Source organism: Muscardinus avellanarius (genome assembly GCF_963383645.1).
Source record: "Muscardinus avellanarius genome assembly, chromosome: 1".
In the NCBI taxonomy this organism is placed as follows: domain Eukaryota; kingdom Metazoa; phylum Chordata; class Mammalia; order Rodentia; family Gliridae; genus Muscardinus; species Muscardinus avellanarius.
This window is the reverse complement of record NC_137786.1, coordinates 222,630,553-222,649,284: the sequence shown is the minus strand read 5'-3', so window position 1 is coordinate 222,649,284 and position 18,732 is coordinate 222,630,553. Positions and strand designations below refer to the sequence as shown.

Below are 18,732 nucleotides of genomic sequence, written 5' to 3'. Positions count from 1 at the left end.
ATGGTTGAATGACAAGAAAAATCAGTTCATTTCCAGAAACTCTCTTGAATAATTTTTAAAATACTTTTGTTGGCATATTGTAATCATACATCACAGTGAGATTCAAAGAGATACATAAAAATATAATTACATCATTTGGTCTATTTCTTTCTTTTTCTACTCCCCTCTAATTTCCTCCCTCTCCATACATGTTAGTAAGATTGATAGTGATGCCTTCATGTGTGTGTATAATTTTTATTTTTTTAACAGAATACCTTACAATTGAAGGAAACATTCAAAATATCCCAGATATTTCATCAATTTCTAAAAAATGAGAAAAAAATAAATGGTATTGCACATTGTACTCTGAAAATCTTCACAGAAATTCAAATGTTTTATTAAGATGAAAAATCACCTATCTAAACATTCAGCTCCATCTGCTTTATCCTCTGGTAATATTTCAGAATATTTGCAATACATTCTGCAAATATTTGCAGAACATTTGCTTCACAGATATTTTAAAAATACCTAATTTTCTTCAGGGAAAAAATCTTCAGCAGTTTTTAAAATTATATTTTGACATAAAAGTGGTAAAATAACTGTTGCAATTCAACAGGTGCTAATTAAAATTGTTGCGTATATTATAGGAGATACAAACATATTCGATCATTCTAGACTTCAATCATACATACCATAACAGTTTTACATTATGTATTTGTTTATTTAGAATTCAAAACAAATTATTTCAGTAAGTTATAGCTTATTTTCTCTATGTACAGAATTACATAAAATATAAATAGTTCAGAGATTCATAGGTTCATAATTATGAAATATGTATAAATGTGTGTATTATATATTTATCTATTTATTTATCTCTGCCAAAATAAAATAAAAAGTAAATGCAGATTGGAGGAGTACAGAAAGTTCCGGGGTCCATCCCTAGCAGAGTCAGGGTTCGTGTGTTGATGAGGGTGAAACCAAGGCCAGTGAAAGAAGACGCCACACGAGTCAGATTCAGTCTTCTCCATTTTATTCGGGATTTGTTACAACTTTTATACTTCTTTTATTGGCAGAAAAGTAAGTGCATAGTCATGCAAGCAGGATCTTCAAGGACATGAAAAAGTTATTATTTACATACATCAGGGTGGGGTGTCAGACATTTAATTAATCATAATATGCTTTGTCTCACTTCATAAAGCTGACTCAAACCTAATCTGATACAGTGGCTCAAACGAAGGTCAGTTTGAACTTAATGTTTGGCCCAATAACTTTATCCTTGGGCTTTGCTGCCTGAGTCTCTCACAAGCCACCGCCCATCAGTTTTTAGTTATGTTTATACATAAAATTTTAATCATACATATTAATCCAAATAATCCTAAAATAATTTTTTGAAGAAAGGAATGCCAGACATACTTCATGGGGGATCTACGCCGTTGCGGATCCCCTGATCGAGCTCTCTCAAGATCTGCATGAAGATGCTGTGGCAAGAAAGTCTCTGATAATTTACTCATAAAAACTGATAGCAAAGAAAAACCTACTTATACCTCAGTTCATTTACACGTGAATTGAAAAAATAAAATTCTGAGTAATTTCTTTCCTATTCTTGAAAGGACAGCCTCACAGATTATTATCAGTTACATGCATTTTAAATAATTGGTAATTTATATATTTTGCAATTTTCGGAGTATTAACGATCTTGTTGGGAGTTTGCAAGTACCTATTATAAATGAGAAAGAGTAAGGGATCTCTTGAAGTAATGGGCATATCTATAAAGAGTTGATATAACTTCATTATGACTTAAAAATAAGGAAATTATTATTACTCTGTGCTTTATTTCTGATTTTCCAAGGTAAGTAAGAACATAAAACCACCAATACCAGCTTTCACTGGTAGTGAAAAGTGTTCTTGTTGATGAATGTTTTTTAAGTGCAGAGTAGAGAATAACTCTTACTTTCAATAAAAAATTCCATTTACCCCATCATGTATGAAATTTATTCATCATCCAATCATCTCTCCTTAAAGACACATGTAAAAAGGACAAGCAAAATTTCAACTATTGTACAAGTATTAAAAAATAAACCAGCATACATAGTCTCTGCACTCAAGAAGCTTCTAAGTGGGTAGAATGACTAATGCGTTATATATGTCTTTGATACAACATGATAAATAATCTATATACAAAGTATTTTGGGAAATTTAAACAAAGAAATATTATCATTATTTTAATTCCAGAATGTTTTCAAGAATAGAATAATTTTAGAAAAAATATTTTTGAAAGAGACAATAACAGATTTTAAGGCACTGAGAATAGAAAGTTATCTCTATTCCTGAAAATTTATTACAAACTTCAAATAGTAGATACATAAGCTGCTCATGGACTAGTTACTGATGATGTCATAAGAAAGGGAAGCAAGGGCTTAGTAAATTATTCAAACTCCTATTCATTTGAAGATACACTTCCTTTCAAATAGCTTTTCTAGGGCATTTTTTACATCCTTGTTTCTGAAGCTATATATCATTGGGTTAAGCATGGGAAATACAACAGTATAAAACACAGCAACCACCTTATCAGTCTCTGGGGAATAGCTGGTGGTGGGACGTAAGTACATGAACAGGAGCGTCCCATAGAATAAGGCGACCGCTATGAGATGGGAAGCACAGGTGGAGAAGGCTTTGCTTCTGCCACCCGAGGACTTGATGCTCAAAACAGAGATGAGGATGCAGGAGTACGAGATAAATATGACCACAAAAGTGCTAGTCTGAATGATGCCACACAAGATAAAGAGCAGGAGCTCATTAATGTGTGTATCTGCACAAGACAAAGCCAAGAGAGGTGGGATGTCACAGAAAAAATGGTTGACAACATTGGAGCCACAATATGGCAGCCGGAATGTGAGGGAGACATGCACCATTGAAATCACACTTCCACTGAAATATGCTAACAGGACGAGCCCAATGCAGACCCTCTGAGACATCAGTGTAGAATAGAGCAGTGGCTTACAGATGGCTGCGTAGCGGTCATACGCCATGGCTGCCAGGATAAGACACTCAGCATCTGCAAAACAAGCGAAGAAGAACATCTGCAGCACACATCCATAGAAAGAGATGCTCTTTCTGGAAGCCAAGAAGTTCACCAGCATTTTGGGAGCAATTGCTGTGGAATAGCTGATGTCTAAGAAAGACAAGTTGCTGAGAAAGTAGTACATGGGGGTTTGGAGACTTGATTCAATATTCACCAAGGTTATTAAGCCCACATTTCCCACCACGGTCAGTGTGTACACTACAAGAAATACCAAGAAGAGTGTCACTCTGAATGGTAGATAATCTGTGAATCCAACGAATATAAACTCGCTTGGTGCTGTATAATTTCTCACCAACATCTTCTTAGTTTTCTTGGTCTTCTCGTTGGTGATAGAAAGTATCAGAAGACATGTGAGTTCACTTGAATGATAATTGAAGCAAGAACATCTTTAATCTATTACAAAAAAGCAAATCGAAAATTGTAAAAATTGCATTGACTCTTTAAAAGCTCTACATTTTACATGATGGCATTAGTTCTTGTCACAGTGAAATGAAATGACTATGGCTCATGTGATGAGGCATGGTAGAATAATAAGAGGTAGGGAAAATTTTAGAGGCAAATGCTATTTTTACAAACCGAAAACTACATTCTTCAATATAAAGGAGAGTTGAGAAAAATAGACTGAAGGGCAGGCATAGTTAAGACTGAAGAATATCTGAGTTTAGGGGGTAGAGTAACAATAATTAAGATCATGATAGTTAATAAGAGATGATCAGATTTAAATCTTGGCCTTGTATAACTTGGGTAAAGCTTTCTAGTCAATTTCTGAGAGATATATACTTGTATATTAGATATGTGACTGACCAATAAAATATTATATTTATTAAAAAATAGTGAAAAATTGAATTAATTTTCTATTTTTCTTATTTTTGTCAATATATTACAACTTAAGGATAATTATTGTGGATTATTTTGTCTTTAGTACCTATAAGAATTATTTGTGTTCTTTTGGAAGTCTGTGTAAGTGTGTTTGCATGCATGTGTGTTATATGCAAGTGTGTTTTTATAAGCATTGACTATTTTACTTATGTTTGCAATTGGTGCTTTTCTCTGTTCCAAATTATTTCTCTTATTCTTTGGGAATGACAGTATTCAATATGAGAACAGAGAAACATTATATTGTTTTGAATAATATCATTCATGAAAGAGATTCTAACTCTTTGAAAAACACACTGTAATTGTACAAAAAAGGAAAAATCTTCAAGAGTAAAATAGTCTATAGAATGTGTGCAAATGTAGCACAGAGGAAATAAAATATTCAGCATAAGGTTAGACAATTGGATTGTTATAAAAGTTTAAACTTAGTAAAACTAGTGAATAAGAAAATGGGTTCTATTTTTTCTATTTATTCTAAAAATAGTTAAGATATTTTTCTTCCAAGTAAACTAGAAATTTCCACCTTTATACAAATGAACAGATATTTTTAAATGTACTGAGAAAAAAAATCAGCCTTCCTTATAAACCCAGATATTAAAGAGTAAGGAACTTTATAGGGGAAAGCTATAAGGTAGGAACTTGAAGTGCCTAATGAAGAAACCTTAACCCTAAATTTTAGAGATGATGTGCATACAGTTATTTTTAAGCTTTATACAAAAACACAATTTCTCACAAGTGAATGTATCTTTCTTTTCTTTGCTATATTAAAAAACATTTTGTTGATGTCTCAGGTTATAAATCACCAATATTAGCACTATCCATAACTTTAAATTGTAGAATTCATGACAAACAAGAGGCTAACAGCATTTTATTTCAGGTTTTGCAAATGGGTATTATAAAGAATGAGTATATTATTGTTGATATCTAGTGAGACACTATCTATATGTAATGCCCAGTCCAGGGGACTTAGTATAAGCATTTTTTCCTACTGTTTTATCTTGGGCTGATTCCAGGTTCCTGATTGCCTAGTCAAACCAAAATAGATCTCTCCTTCCGAAAAATTAAATGGGTTTTTGGTTTTTCTTAGCAGCTCTTCTTATTTGCTGAATTGTGCAGTATTCTCTGATATTATTTAGGAATGCCCAGGTTTATGTTACAATATATGTAACACTATTATTGTCAGTAAATATTACACAGTATAAGTCAACTAAGAACTAAGTTCAGTTTCATTTCTTGTTTTATAATTTTAACTCTTCTGTTAACTAATGAGAGTACTCATCATAAAACCATAGGTTGAGGTGAGAAAGATAACACACTGTTAAGGAATATAAGTACAAGTCTTCTGAAAACTGCTTGGATCTTCAGAATTTTTTTTCTGAATTCATACTCCACATTCATAATAAAAATATAAAATATTACCTTGTTTGTCATGGTCAAGGTTTCTGTATTACCCAGGTCCAATAGCAAAACAGTACCTACTAAAAATGGGAAAGGTAAGTTTACAGAAGCAAAACAACTCATCTACTTAAAACTTCTGAAGGATTCTGATACTAAGTATATAACATTTGCATTTAGAGCATCAACCTGGGGATGTCTGCATGGAGAAGACTAGCCTGCAGAACTGAGTGCATTGCAGTCTGGACAGCCATTTCCTACTAAATATCTCAACAAACCCGATCAACCTTTAGGAGAATCCACTAAATGGGTAAAAAATGCCCTCGTTCATAGAGAACATGAATATCATCTCAAACTGACTGTAGCTTGTCTGTATGTTGAATCTGTTTTTTTGTGTGTATGGTACTAGGGATGGAACCCAGGGGCATTCAACCTCCGAGATACACACCCAGCCCTATTTTTGTTCTTTATTTGATATAGGGTCTCACTGAGTTACAAAGGGCCTCACTCAGTAGTTGCGGCTGACTGAGAACCTTGATCCTCCTGTCTCAGCCTCCCAAATGATGGGATTCTTTCATATTTTAGAAAACACATGGTTTAGAATAACATGCTAGCATGTTGGGGATATCCCAATGAACCCTAGTCACTGAACACATAAAAATCAAGACTTCTAACATACTGATATTTCCAGTTTTCTGTACTCTTTCATGAAATAGTGACAGGCAAAAATTGTAATTTTCCTCTGGAACTTTGCTTGCATTTGCATATTAAGATAAATAATACTGAGAAATCTTTGCTTCTTCTGCCACTACAAAGAAAATTACTAGGAGTTAGGTTTTCTTTAGTGGAGCAGATTGATGGGAAAAGCATTGTGCAGATTTAAAAGCTACTTGAAACTACCCTGAGATATAACATCAAAGAACAATATAGCTAAAATAATAGTTTCAAATGGAAATAATCAGTTGATCAAATTAATAATAATAGTTAAGTAATATTTTAGTTTCATTAATTATGTATATTCAAAAAGAGCCAATTATATAATAAGGTTTGACACCAAATTTTTATTACTGATGTGCAGTAATTTATTAACCTAATGAGCCTGGGCTACCCAAACTTTGCATATTTCAAAATTCTTCAGGATTATTTCTCCCCAGCTTTTAAGAGACTATCTTCTCTAATAATATTTTACATACTCTGGCTCAGGTCAAATACTTTACATAGGTGATATATATATATATGATTCATGGTGATTATCTGGTTTTCTTTACCTGGGCTTGGGTGTTTAAACCAAGGACACTTATGTGGGTCTTCTATACTTATATGACAGACCCTAGACACAAAATTTTGTATAAGTCTTTCTGACTGATAATACTTTACACTTATTAAACAACAGTGATGGTATATCCGTGTAATTGTGCTGAAAAAGGACAAATGGAAGCTCATGATTAGCTTCTTCTGGAAAATGAAATATGAACCCCTTTTTTTGAAGATTTAAATCTGAATCTTAGGGTAGCAGGTTGACTATGTGCTGGTTTCTCACTAATCTGATTCCAGTTAAACAAAATGTCCATGCAAACAAGTTACACAAAGCCAGTTTATTACTGATAGATAGGCAAAACGAGGGAACAGACTAACTCTCACGGGCTACAAACAAGAAGAACATGGTAGGTCAAGGCAACCCAGAGAACTCTTTAGAAATCCTTAGTTGCAATAATCCAGAATTATATGTGTAATAGCATTATTAAGTCCCGTGTGTCCTTTAGTGAATCACTTAACCTAATGGTGGCCTTTGGGACTTCAAGTACAATTGCCAAGTTTTCAAACTGTCCTCATATGTGTTTGTTTGTTTTTAGACATTAAGATTTCACACTTCTGGGACAGGGGCATTGCTGCTAGTAAAATGATATAGTCTAAGATTCTGGGTTTATATATTTGGCCCAAAACAAACAAACAAAAATACTATATGTATTTCTTGTAAGGATGAAATATAGTTTATCCTAAAATGGTAAATAATAAGCATATGAGGAAGCAAAGTAAATGAACACGTGTACATTCACCATGAAAATCAAAGAAAAAGCTTTGAGTATTGCTAAAATTGAATTTCCCGGTGACAAGTCTCATTATATTCCTTTCATGATATTCACAATTGTTCTTCTGCATTTTTATTACTCCTCAGCTTTCAATTTTAAATTAAATTCATCTATAAATTATATTTAATAAGTCTATGTTATAAGTCTATGTAAATTTGATGCTATGAATTTAATCCTGTATGTTGCTCGTGATTTATCAAAATTATATCTATCATCCTCCTATTATCATACATATTTCTGAGTATGTATTGATTTGATACAGGGAATACATAGTTCAGCATTGAGATACAGCAAAATGTTTGTTAATTTTTGTTCAAATTTATATTTACAACAAGAGTACCTTTTGTCTTAGGTTTCACATTCTTAATTATATATTTTATAGTAATATGTTTGACAGGTTTTTTAAATTATAAAAATTTGAATAATTATTTGTGTAGTGTATGAAGTAAAGATTGTTGTGGTTTTTAATACTGAAGGCACATCACCCGTACCTTTGATCTTAAGTGTATGTTCTCAACTTCTCTTCCATGAAATCCTATAATATATGTAGTAATAGGTGGATCTGATTCTGGGCTCTATTGTAATCATCAGTTGGTTGGTTGGTAAAATCTTCACTGAAAGACTTTACTTCTTATGATGCTGTTAACATTATTTGATACTTCAGAATGGTTGACTTGTTTTGTTATTTTTTTCTCAAAAGCTTTGCAATCTATTTGCTACTTCAATTGAGAACATTTTTGAAATTATCTTTCATTGTTTTACCACATTTGAAAGTTAAATTTTATATGAGTTAGTCTAATAAGATGACTTTTTATTTTCTTTTGCAGTGCTGGGGATGGAACCCAGAGGCATTCGACCTCAGAGCTATACCACATCTCTATTTTTTATTTGAAACAGGGTCTCACTGAATTGCAAAGTGCTTCACTAAGTAGTAGTTGTCTATAAATCTCAATTCTCCTGGATCAGCCTCCCAAATGCTTGAATTACAAGCATGTACCATCACACCCATCTTAAAATGACTGTTTTATGATTAAGATTTTTTTTTTTTTGGTGGTACTGGGGTTCCTGGAAACCCTTCTACCTCTGGGCTACACTCCCAGACCTATTTTATATTTTTGAAACAGGGTCTCTTAAACCAGCGCGGCTGGCTTCGAACCTGCGCGATCCTCCTGTCTCCGCCTCCCAAGCGCGGGGATTACAAGCATGTGCCACCAAGCCCGGCATAAGATATTTTAATGAAGCTGCATGTGGTGGCACACACCTGTAATCCTAGTTCTTGGGAGGCTAAGATAGTATAATCACAGGTTCAATGACAGCCTAAGATACCTAGGGACATCTTGTTTCAAATAAAAAGTAAAGTCAGGCTGGAGTTGTAACTCAGAGGTAAAATGCCACTGTGTTTAATTCCCAGTACCCAAAAAGATATTTTAATTAAAATGTAATTTATTCTAGTAATGTTTAGGGTATATTTGCCTAAGGGCCTTGAGGTATAATGCAGCTAATTTTCAGATATTGCTCTTATATTCAACAACCACCCTTCCATTAATTCTTGTAGTTTGTCAATTTTCTTCTTTGAAGGAGTCTATTTCTTAATCTTTTTTTTCCTGAGTATTGGAAATTGAACCCAGAGGTGTTGTCTTAGCTAATCCTGAAGCACTTTTTATTTTTAATATTTTTAATACGATCGTGCTAGTTGCTGAAACTCTCAGTATGTTGCTGAAGCTGTCATCCTTTTGTCTCGGGCTTCTAAGTACTGGGATTAGAGGTGTGTGGAACCATATCTCGCAAACATGTAAAAAAAATTTTAATTCATAACTGTAGCCTCCAGCAAATTGTTGATTTTTTTTTTATCAAGAATCACTGACATTGGACAGCATTGTCTTTTACATATTTTAAAATAAAGAGCAGTAAGTTTTTGTATATCAGCTTTGATCATAAAAGATCCAACTATACCATTTCTGGGTATCTTTCCAGAGAAGTTGAAACAAGAGAACTACAATAACATGCATTCTCATGTTCATAGCAACACAATTCACAAGAGCCAAATTATGCAACAAACCCAGGTGTCCATCAACAGATGAACGGATTACACAAGACGAAATTCTACTCAGCAGTAAAGAACAAAATTGTGTCATCTGCAAGAAAATGGAAGGATACGAAGAACATTATGTTACGTGAAGTCACAGACTATTAGGTAGTCACAGAAAGTGAATGGTCATACTTTTTCTCTAATATGCATAAGCTATTGGGATACAAGAGGGACTCCAGATAATGAAGGAGAAACCTCAGTGGAGCCAAGGACGAAGTCTAAGGGAAGGGGAGAAGGCTGAGGCTTATCAATGGAAATACTACTATCAACTATGTGTATATAAGTGAATATACCAACATCAATCTGTACTCTGTTTTGGAAAGGGGAGAAATGGGGAGGTGGGAGTTCACCAAGTACTGTGTGTATATATGTCATTTTCAACGTGATTTACATTATGGTGTGAGAATATAATGCACCAATAAAAGCATACGAAAAATAATTCTTAAGTACAGTGTTAACTGAAGTTATGATTGAGCCTCTGAATGAAACTGATCCAGCTTTTCTTAAGCCATTATATATAAAAATAGAAAAAATAGCATTTGCAATCATCACTCCTTCAAAACAAAATTAAAACAGAATAATAAAACTTTAGCCATTTCATTGCACAAGAAGTCATGGCATTGAAAATAATTGTCCACTCTTTTTTAAATCTTTGTCATTTCACCCTTTTAAATTTCATATAGTGTGGTTATAATTATGCTGCCTTTTGAGACAGAGAGACCTTTAAAAGTAAATGCCCAGAACAGTGCTGGTGCACACCTGTAATCTCAGTCCATGGGAGGCTGTGAAAGAAGACCCTATGTCAGAGGCTACCTTGAAATAACTTGGTAAGACACTGTTCAAACTAACTAACTAACTAACTAGCTAACTAACTAACTAACTAACTAACTGGGTGTGTAATTCAGAGGTAGAATGCCCCTGAGTTAATCTTCAGTGTCCCCCCCACACACAAAGTAAAAAGTAAATGGTCACAGTGCCTCAATAAAAATAATTTTTTCCATGTTTTAGGTTAACCTAAAAAAGATTAGGAAACTATTGTTACTGAAAGCATGAGTATCATAAGCAATGATTAGCCTGAAAGAAAATTTATGAACATATGATAAAGAAATTGGCACTCCTCAAGAAATTTACATACCTTACTGTAATAAAGCCCCTTGAAAATTGTAAATGATTCCTTTTTGCATTGGGGAGAATACAGGGTCAGAACATTTCCTACCTATTTTATTTCTTATTGAATCTCAAAAGAAATCAATAAACATCATATTTTTTAATAAATCATAAATCTTTACTCTCCTATATGTAAAAAGAAACCTGCATTAATGTAGTGCAGCAGCAAAGATGCCTACAAAATAATACCTATTTTCCTTACATTCTTAACATTCTTTTTTTTTTTTTTTTTTTGGTGGTACTGGGGTTCCTGGAAGCCCTTCTATCTCCGGGCTACACTCCCAGACCTATTTTTACATTTTTATTTGGAAACAGGGTCTCCTAAGCCAGCGCGCGCGGCTGGCTTCGAACCTGCGCGATCCTCCTGTCTCTGCCTTCCAAGCGCGGGGATTACAAGCGTGCGCCACCACGCCCGGCGTTAGCATTCTTAATTTATCATTAATTATATACATTTGCCTTCTTAACACAAGTATATTAGAATAATATACTATTATCCCATAATTTACTCTCACAAAAATTTTCCCAATATATAGTGATAATATATGAATGCAATATTTGAAAATCTGTCTTAATGATTTTAATTTTATGTTTATTTATTTATTTTAAATTTTTTATTTTATTGTGAAACATATTTAAAATGGCATACATTCAGAGTGTGCTTGGTACCCCCTCTTAATTTTGTATTTAAAAATATTCAAATGTATTTATTTTTAAGCTCAATTATTTATTGAAGCCATACACAAATTGTTAGCATGGTGAATAACTATGAACATCTCTGCTTTAAAAAATATTACTAGCATAATAAAAATTTATATACATATAATTGGAAATTATAAATTTAACTAAAATAATAAAATTTATCTACAAATTATAAATTCAATTAAATAGAATTTTTATATTTAAGGATTTTAAGCTCAGTTTTATATTTTAACTTTGTTTGATTTGGATTTGTTCATTTTTTAGCCATGGGAATTGTAAAAATCTAAAACAAAATTAAGATATGTTGAAATTTGAATTAAAAATGAGTATCTGAGTTATCTTGTAATTCAATGATTAATAAAGATACTTAACTTATTTGGACAATGTCCTTTAAACTTATTTTTACATAGAACATATTTTTTTTGCAATACATTAGTAAATGGCATGTGCAAATATAAAGCTTACCTCACATCTTTTAGACAGTAATGTTCCCTTGGACAGCACAAGGTTGGTTGTACCCACTCAAGGCTCCAAATATCAGGACGAGAGTTTATTCCTTATTCAACTTTCATCAAAGACAGCATTTGCATTGACTCATAAGTTAATGTGGCAAAAAGCATATAAATGAATACATAGATACATATAAAGAAGGTTGTACACCTGTGGGGAAGTCTTCAGAGACATCATTAAATTAAAATATAAAGAGTTCACTGGATTTAGCACAAAGCAGGTCACTGAGTGCATTGAGAAAGATTTTAGGTTTTAGGGTGTCTATCCAAATATTTATTTAAGTCCTTTCCTCTTTGGAAAATATTTCTAATTAGCTCAACATTTTAAACTTTGAAGAATATAAAGAAATACTAAGGGTATTCATGACTATCTAGGCAATTTTTGTAGTTGCTCTAAGCCTGCCTGGTCATTTTTCAATTTTTGTTACTGTACTAAGGTAATTTTTTTGTCTTTATCATTACCAGATAAGATATGGAAGCCAGGAAAGTAATGTTTGTATTTATGAACATTTTACCCTCATTAAAAAAAATCTCATGTGTTGTCCTTCAAATGACATCATTTTGTTTTCCTTTATGACCAAGTAAAATTACATTATTTGTATATACCACATTTTCTTGATACATTTATTTGTTGATAGACATCTATATTGGTTTAATAATTTCACTATTATGAGATTCTGCTTCTTAAAACATAGATGTGCATGTATCACTATTGTATTTTGACTTTTATTCTTTTCTAAATAAAGCAAAAAATGTTATGCTAAGTGATACCACCCAGTCTCAGAAAGTCAGGGGCAGATGTTGAGCTCAGCTGCAGCATGCATAACAGCTGAGTTCCAAAGAAACAGAAAATCTCTACAGACCAATAATAACTCCTGCGTGTTAATTAGTAATAAAAATCTCATTAATAAAAGCCTTATCTGAACCAGATGGATTCACTGATGAATTAAACTAAACATTTAAAGAAGTAATAATAGTTCTACTCAAAAAACTATCCTATAAATTTAAAGAGGAATAAATTTTTCCAAACTTTTTCCATGAAGCCCTGATGCCTAAACCATATAAAAATAAAAAAGAAAGAAGAGATAGCAAAAAGAAGAAAAGTAAAGGAAATCTATAGACCAACATCCCTAATTAACATAGATACAAAAATCTTTAAAAAAATAATAGAAACGTAATAATACATTTAAAAGACTTTTTGTTAGGATAATATAAGCTTCATCCCAAAGATACAAAGATTGTCCAACATATGTAAACCAATAAACATTAAACATCATATTAACAGAATAAAGGTCCAAAACTACATGACTATCCTGATAGTTGCATAAGTTTTGACCAAGATTCAACCTCATTTCATGATAAAACATCTCAATAAATTAAATATGAAAGGAATATACTAGAGCTACCAAGTTGAGAAGTGGCTAAGGTCTAATTCGAGGGAGGCCCAGGTCCCTCTGTTAATGCAGATATAGATGGATAGGCACAGAAAGGGAGATCAGACCTCTGGCAGACTGAATATTTGGTTCTGTGAAAGCCTTGTAAACTGAACAAGTGATCCCCTTTTTTTTTTTTTTTTTTTTTTTGGTACTGGGGTTCCTGGAAGCCCTTCTACCTCCGAGCTACACTCCCAGACCTATTTTTACATTTTTATTTGGAAACAGGGTCTCCTAAGCCAGCGCACACGGCTGGCTTTGAACCTGTGCAATCCTCCTGTCTCTGCCTCCCAAGCGCGGGGATTACAAGCGTGCGCCACCACGCCCGGCCAAGTGATCCTTTTTTACCCTCCAGACAATCAAGAGTTTCAGTCAGACCTTTGGGCACATATCAGGACAATGAAGAGCCAGGCAAAAGACACAGACAATGGCAATTAGGTACAGTAATGAGAAATTGAGTGACTTGGCTGTGACAAAATCTCAAGGCTGCACAGGTCCAGTTGAAGATTTCACTGTCCACCTATGATTATGTGTTTATAATTTATTGTCCCTCAGAATAACTCATTAAAGCCACCTAAGTTTATATTTACAAAGAAGTTTCATTAAAATAATAATAATAATAATCGCAGCAGTTGTCTCAATATTCCAACAATTGCCTCCTACTTTGTTTTTAAAGTTCTTTCATGCATCTGTTCACTGCTATGTGATCCCATTTGAGTTTTGAGTGCCAATCTCAAAAACAAGTGTGGGGAAGGAGATAGAGAGACTGGTAGCTAGAGAGACGTCCTCCAAGTAAGTTATGTGTGCATGTAAATTTCTATCATTCTATATCTGTCCGATGTACAATCATGATGTATCAATAAAAATTAAAAAATCTATATCATTGTATTTTGTGGCCAATATCTTCAATTACTTTTAATAATACCAGAAACCACTCCTCACTGCTCTCACATGCCTAATAAGTCATCTGAGAATGAGGGGGATGGATGTTTATCACATCTAAAAAAAAACAAAAACATTATTCTAGGATCATCCATTCCTCTCTGAGAGATCTGAGGTAGATGTAATATTTATGCACATAATGTTATAGTTTGAATGCAGGTATTCAATGTGTAGTATCAACAGAACAGAAAACGTGATACATTTTTTGCAGATCCACAATAGTAAGACTTTTTTTATTCTAAAAAGAATAAATATTTGAAGTCAAATATCCTGTGCATTCTAAAAATGAAATAAAAACATTTTGAAATTGTATTTAAACTGTTAGAAGGCTTGCTTGGAATTATTCATTAGTTAATCTTTCAATATGCTATTTATTAATATACTATTAATGTATTTCCAATATAATATTTATTTTTAAATTTTTTTATTGGTGCATAGTAGTCATACATCTCAATGGGGTAAAGACATACATGCACATATTGCCCAATTAGCCCTTACTTAATTCTCACCCCATTCCCTCCCCCTCTCTCCTCATGTTTGGCTTAGTGATTGACATTGATATGTTTGTTAATATAATCAAGTGCATTAGAAAATTTTTCTCTTCCCCCTTCCCATCCCCTCAGTTAGGTCATCTAATTTTCTCATCTATAGCATCTCCTTTGTCTAGCGTTCCTCCTGAGACCTATTTTCTCCCTAGCTTCTGCATATTAGGGAAAGCATCCAATTTCTTATTTTTTGTGACAAACTAGTCTCACTTAGCATAATATTCTCCAGATTCATGCATTTACTTGTAAATGATGTAATTGTGTGTTTCTTTATGGCTGAATATAATTCCATTGTGAACATATCCCATAGTTCTATAATCCATTCATCAAGATGAACATCTTGGCTGGTTCACTAGTTAGACAGCTGTTAATTGTGCAGTTATGAACATAGATACACATGCATTAGTTTGGTAGTTTGTTTACACATAGGCACAGGTAAGAATTTTCTTAACAAGACCCCAAAGGCACAAGAAACTAAAAGGCAAATCAATATGTGGGGTTTCATTAAACTAAAGAGCTTCTGTACAGCAAAGGAATCTATCAAGAGCCTCAACCGAGAGCCAACAGAATGGGAGAAGATTTTTGTCACCTACTCCTCTGATAGAGGACTAATAAAGAGAACTCAAAAAACTCAGCACTAAGAAATCAAATAACCCAATCAATAACGGGCAAGTGAACTAAATAGACACTTCATGAAAGAAGAAATTCAAATAGCCAATAAATGCCTGAAAAATGTTAAACATCATTAGCAATTAGAGAGATGCAAATCAAAACTACCCTGAGATTTCACCTAACTCCAACTAGAATGGCAATCATTCGAAACTCAAACAACAACAGATGCTCGCGAGGATGTGGAGGAGCGGGAACTCTAATAGATTGCTGGTGGGATTGCAAATTAGAGTAACCACTTTGAAAAACAGTATGGAGGATCCTCACAAGAATGAGAATGAACATACCACATGATCCAGCAATACCACTTCTGGGTATCTATCCAAAGAATGAAAGCTAGTATACTATTTAGCATTGACTAAATGGATGAGTATAAATGGATGAGTGATTAATGAATACCCCTTCTAGTAATTGATTTATTTTCTCCAATACAGTTGTATAAACCAAGCAGTTAGCAGCCCGGATTAATTGAAATCAATTTTCTGAAAATAGAAAGCTACTTTCTATATGGTGTTTGGATTTGTTTCATGGTTTGACATCATGTGATGATGTAAAGTACAGAAAACCTAATATTTGGTCATGCTTTGCTAAAGTGCAAATCTGTTACAAGTTGACACATTTCTTTAAATTATTTATAGATAATTAATAAGCTTCAATATGCTACACATGATACAGCCAACCCTGAGTCCAAAATGTGTATATGGAAGTTAAGAAATTGTTTTCCAGGTAACTCCCTCCAAAATCCAATAGAATCTCTCTTCACTTTGTACGCATGTCACCTAAAAAAAACACAATGTAGGAGTAACATAAATTGAAAATTTATAAAAATAAAGAATTGTTTTGGTATTAATTTGTTATGAAGGTATATTTAAGTTACTTAATTATGTGGGATACTTAATATCCATTGAAATGGATTTATTCAGCCACTAGTATTAATGAAAATTTAATTGTGATAGATATATGTTCATTGTAATCAAATGAATAAATAATACTTTATCCAAGTATCATTTGAAACTGAATAAAAATAAAGACTATACCACAACACAATAAAAGCTACATATGACAAACCAACAGCTAATATTCTATTGAGTGTGAAAGATTAGAAATCTTTGTCTACAAGATCTGGAAAAAGACTAGAATGCCCACTTTTGCTAACTGTCCAATTAAGTACTGGAAGTCCTAGTCAGAGCAACTAGGCAAGATAAAGAAATAAAAGGCAGTAAATTAAAAATGCCAAAATTAAACTTTCCTTGTTCATGAATGACACAATAATATATACATACATTTATAATTTAAATATATACATATATAATGTATAAATACATATAAATTCAGCACTAAAACATAGTAGAGTTAATAAGTATGCTATATTTGTTAGATGCAAAAATCAGTAGAATTTCTATATACTAACATAGAAATTACAAAAAGAGATTGAATTAATATAATTTACATTAGATACAAAAATAACAGAAATAAATTTAACTGAAGAGGTGAAAGACTAAATACCATAAAATATTGATGAGCTATATTGAGAAATGCAAATAAATGTAAACATCTCATGATCATCGATTTGAAGAATAAATATTGTTAATATTACTATACTTCCTAAAGTGACCTACCTACAGTGTTAAGTTTATAATCATTTACACAAAGGTACTTATAACTTAGTTTTATTGCATAATTTATTTTTGTGGCAAACTTTTTGAGGAGGAGGTTAAAATTGGAAGAACAACTAAACCTTGAATATTAGTAAATGATTCAAATACCCACTCATCTGAAAATATGCTTTCTTTCAAATAGCTTTTTGAGGGCATTTTTTACATCCTTGTTTCTGAAGCTATATATCATTGGGTTAAGCATGGGAAATACAACAGTATAAAACACAGCAACCACCTTATCAGTCTCTGGGGAATAGCTGGTGGTGGGACGTAAGTACATGAACAGGAGCGTCCCATAGAATAAGGCGACCGCTATGAGATGGGAAGCACAGGTGGAGAAGGCTTTGCTTCTGCCACCCGAGGACTTGATGCTCAAAACAGAGATGAGGATGCAGGTGTACGAGATAAATATGACCACAAAAGTGCTTGTTTGGATGGTACCACACAAAATAAAAAGCAGGAGCTCATTAATGTGCGTATCCGCACAAGACAAAGCCAAGAGAGGTGGGATGTCACAGAAAAAATGGTTGACAACATTGGAGCCACAATATGGCAGCCGGAACGTGAGGGAGACATGCACCAGGGAAGTCATACTTCCACTGAAGTAAGCCAACAAAATGAGCCCGATGCAGACCCTCTGAGACATCAGTGTAGAATAGAGCAGTGGCTTACAGATGGCTGCATAGCGGTCATACGCCATGGCTGCCAGGATAAGACACTCAACATCCGCAAAACAAGCAAAGAAGAACATCTGCAGCACACATCCATAGAAGGAGATGCTCTTCCTGGAAGCCAAGAAGTTCACCAGCATTTTGGGAGCAATTGCTGTGGAATAGCTGATGTCTAAGAAAGACAAGTTGCTGAGAAAGTAGTACATGGGGGTTTGGAGACTCGATTCAATATTCACCAAGGTTATTAAGCCCACATTTCCCACCACGGTCAGTGTGTACACTACGAGAAATACCAAGAAGAGTGTCACTCTGAATGGTAGATAATCTGTGAATCCAACGAATATAAACTCGCTTGGTGCTGTATAATTTCTCACAAACATCTTAGTCTTTTTGTTTTTCTCATTGGAGATAGATATTATAAAATGATGTGAACTGACCTGGATGACAGAAGAAACGTCTTTATTTTTCCTTCTAAAATGGGAAATATAATGTTAATAAAATCACATGCTTTGCATTTTCTGTATCATTAATTTGTAATTTTCACTTATGTCATTTGTTTAAAAAATAAATTAGAAATCATTGCTCATTCACCAAATATTTTACTTAGGAGGTGTTTTTTCATGATGCAGTAACTATTTGAAACCTATGAATTTAAGATAATGTTAGGAGTGACTGTGCTTTATCCTGGTAGAATTAGGAGAGTTAGAAAAATTTTCTGAAGCAAAACTTAACTCCCAGAAATCTAAAGTCACATTCTCCAATGTAAAATGTACTTGAGAAAAGTTTTAGAAAATATGTTCATAGTTGAACTATGTCATTAATTTAAGAATATATGTTATCATAGTAAAATCATGATAATTATGTGGGTAATGGCAGCACTTAAACATGGGCTTTGCTACTTACTGTTTAAGTGACCTGAGTAAAGTTC

General features: G+C 33.2%; 2 protein-coding genes across 2 annotated transcripts; both read right to left on the bottom strand.

The window, feature by feature from the left end:
- Nucleotides 1-2,420: 2,420 nt before the first annotated feature.
- Nucleotides 2,421-3,359, bottom strand: LOC308265484 (olfactory receptor 5AS1-like; the record flags this gene model as incomplete). Its single annotated transcript, XM_080699250.1, has 1 exon — nucleotides 2,421-3,359. The coding sequence occupies one exon, from the start codon at nucleotides 3,357-3,359 to the stop codon at nucleotides 2,421-2,423; it is 939 nt and encodes a 312-aa protein (XP_080555376.1).
- Nucleotides 3,360-17,245: 13,886 nt separating this feature from the next.
- LOC308265483 (olfactory receptor 5AS1-like) lies at nucleotides 17,246-18,184 on the bottom strand (the record flags this gene model as incomplete). The annotated part of the gene is made up of 1 exon (XM_080699249.1): nucleotides 17,246-18,184. The coding sequence occupies one exon, from the start codon at nucleotides 18,182-18,184 to the stop codon at nucleotides 17,246-17,248; it is 939 nt and encodes a 312-aa protein (XP_080555375.1).
- Between the last annotated feature and the right edge of the window lie 548 nt (nucleotides 18,185-18,732).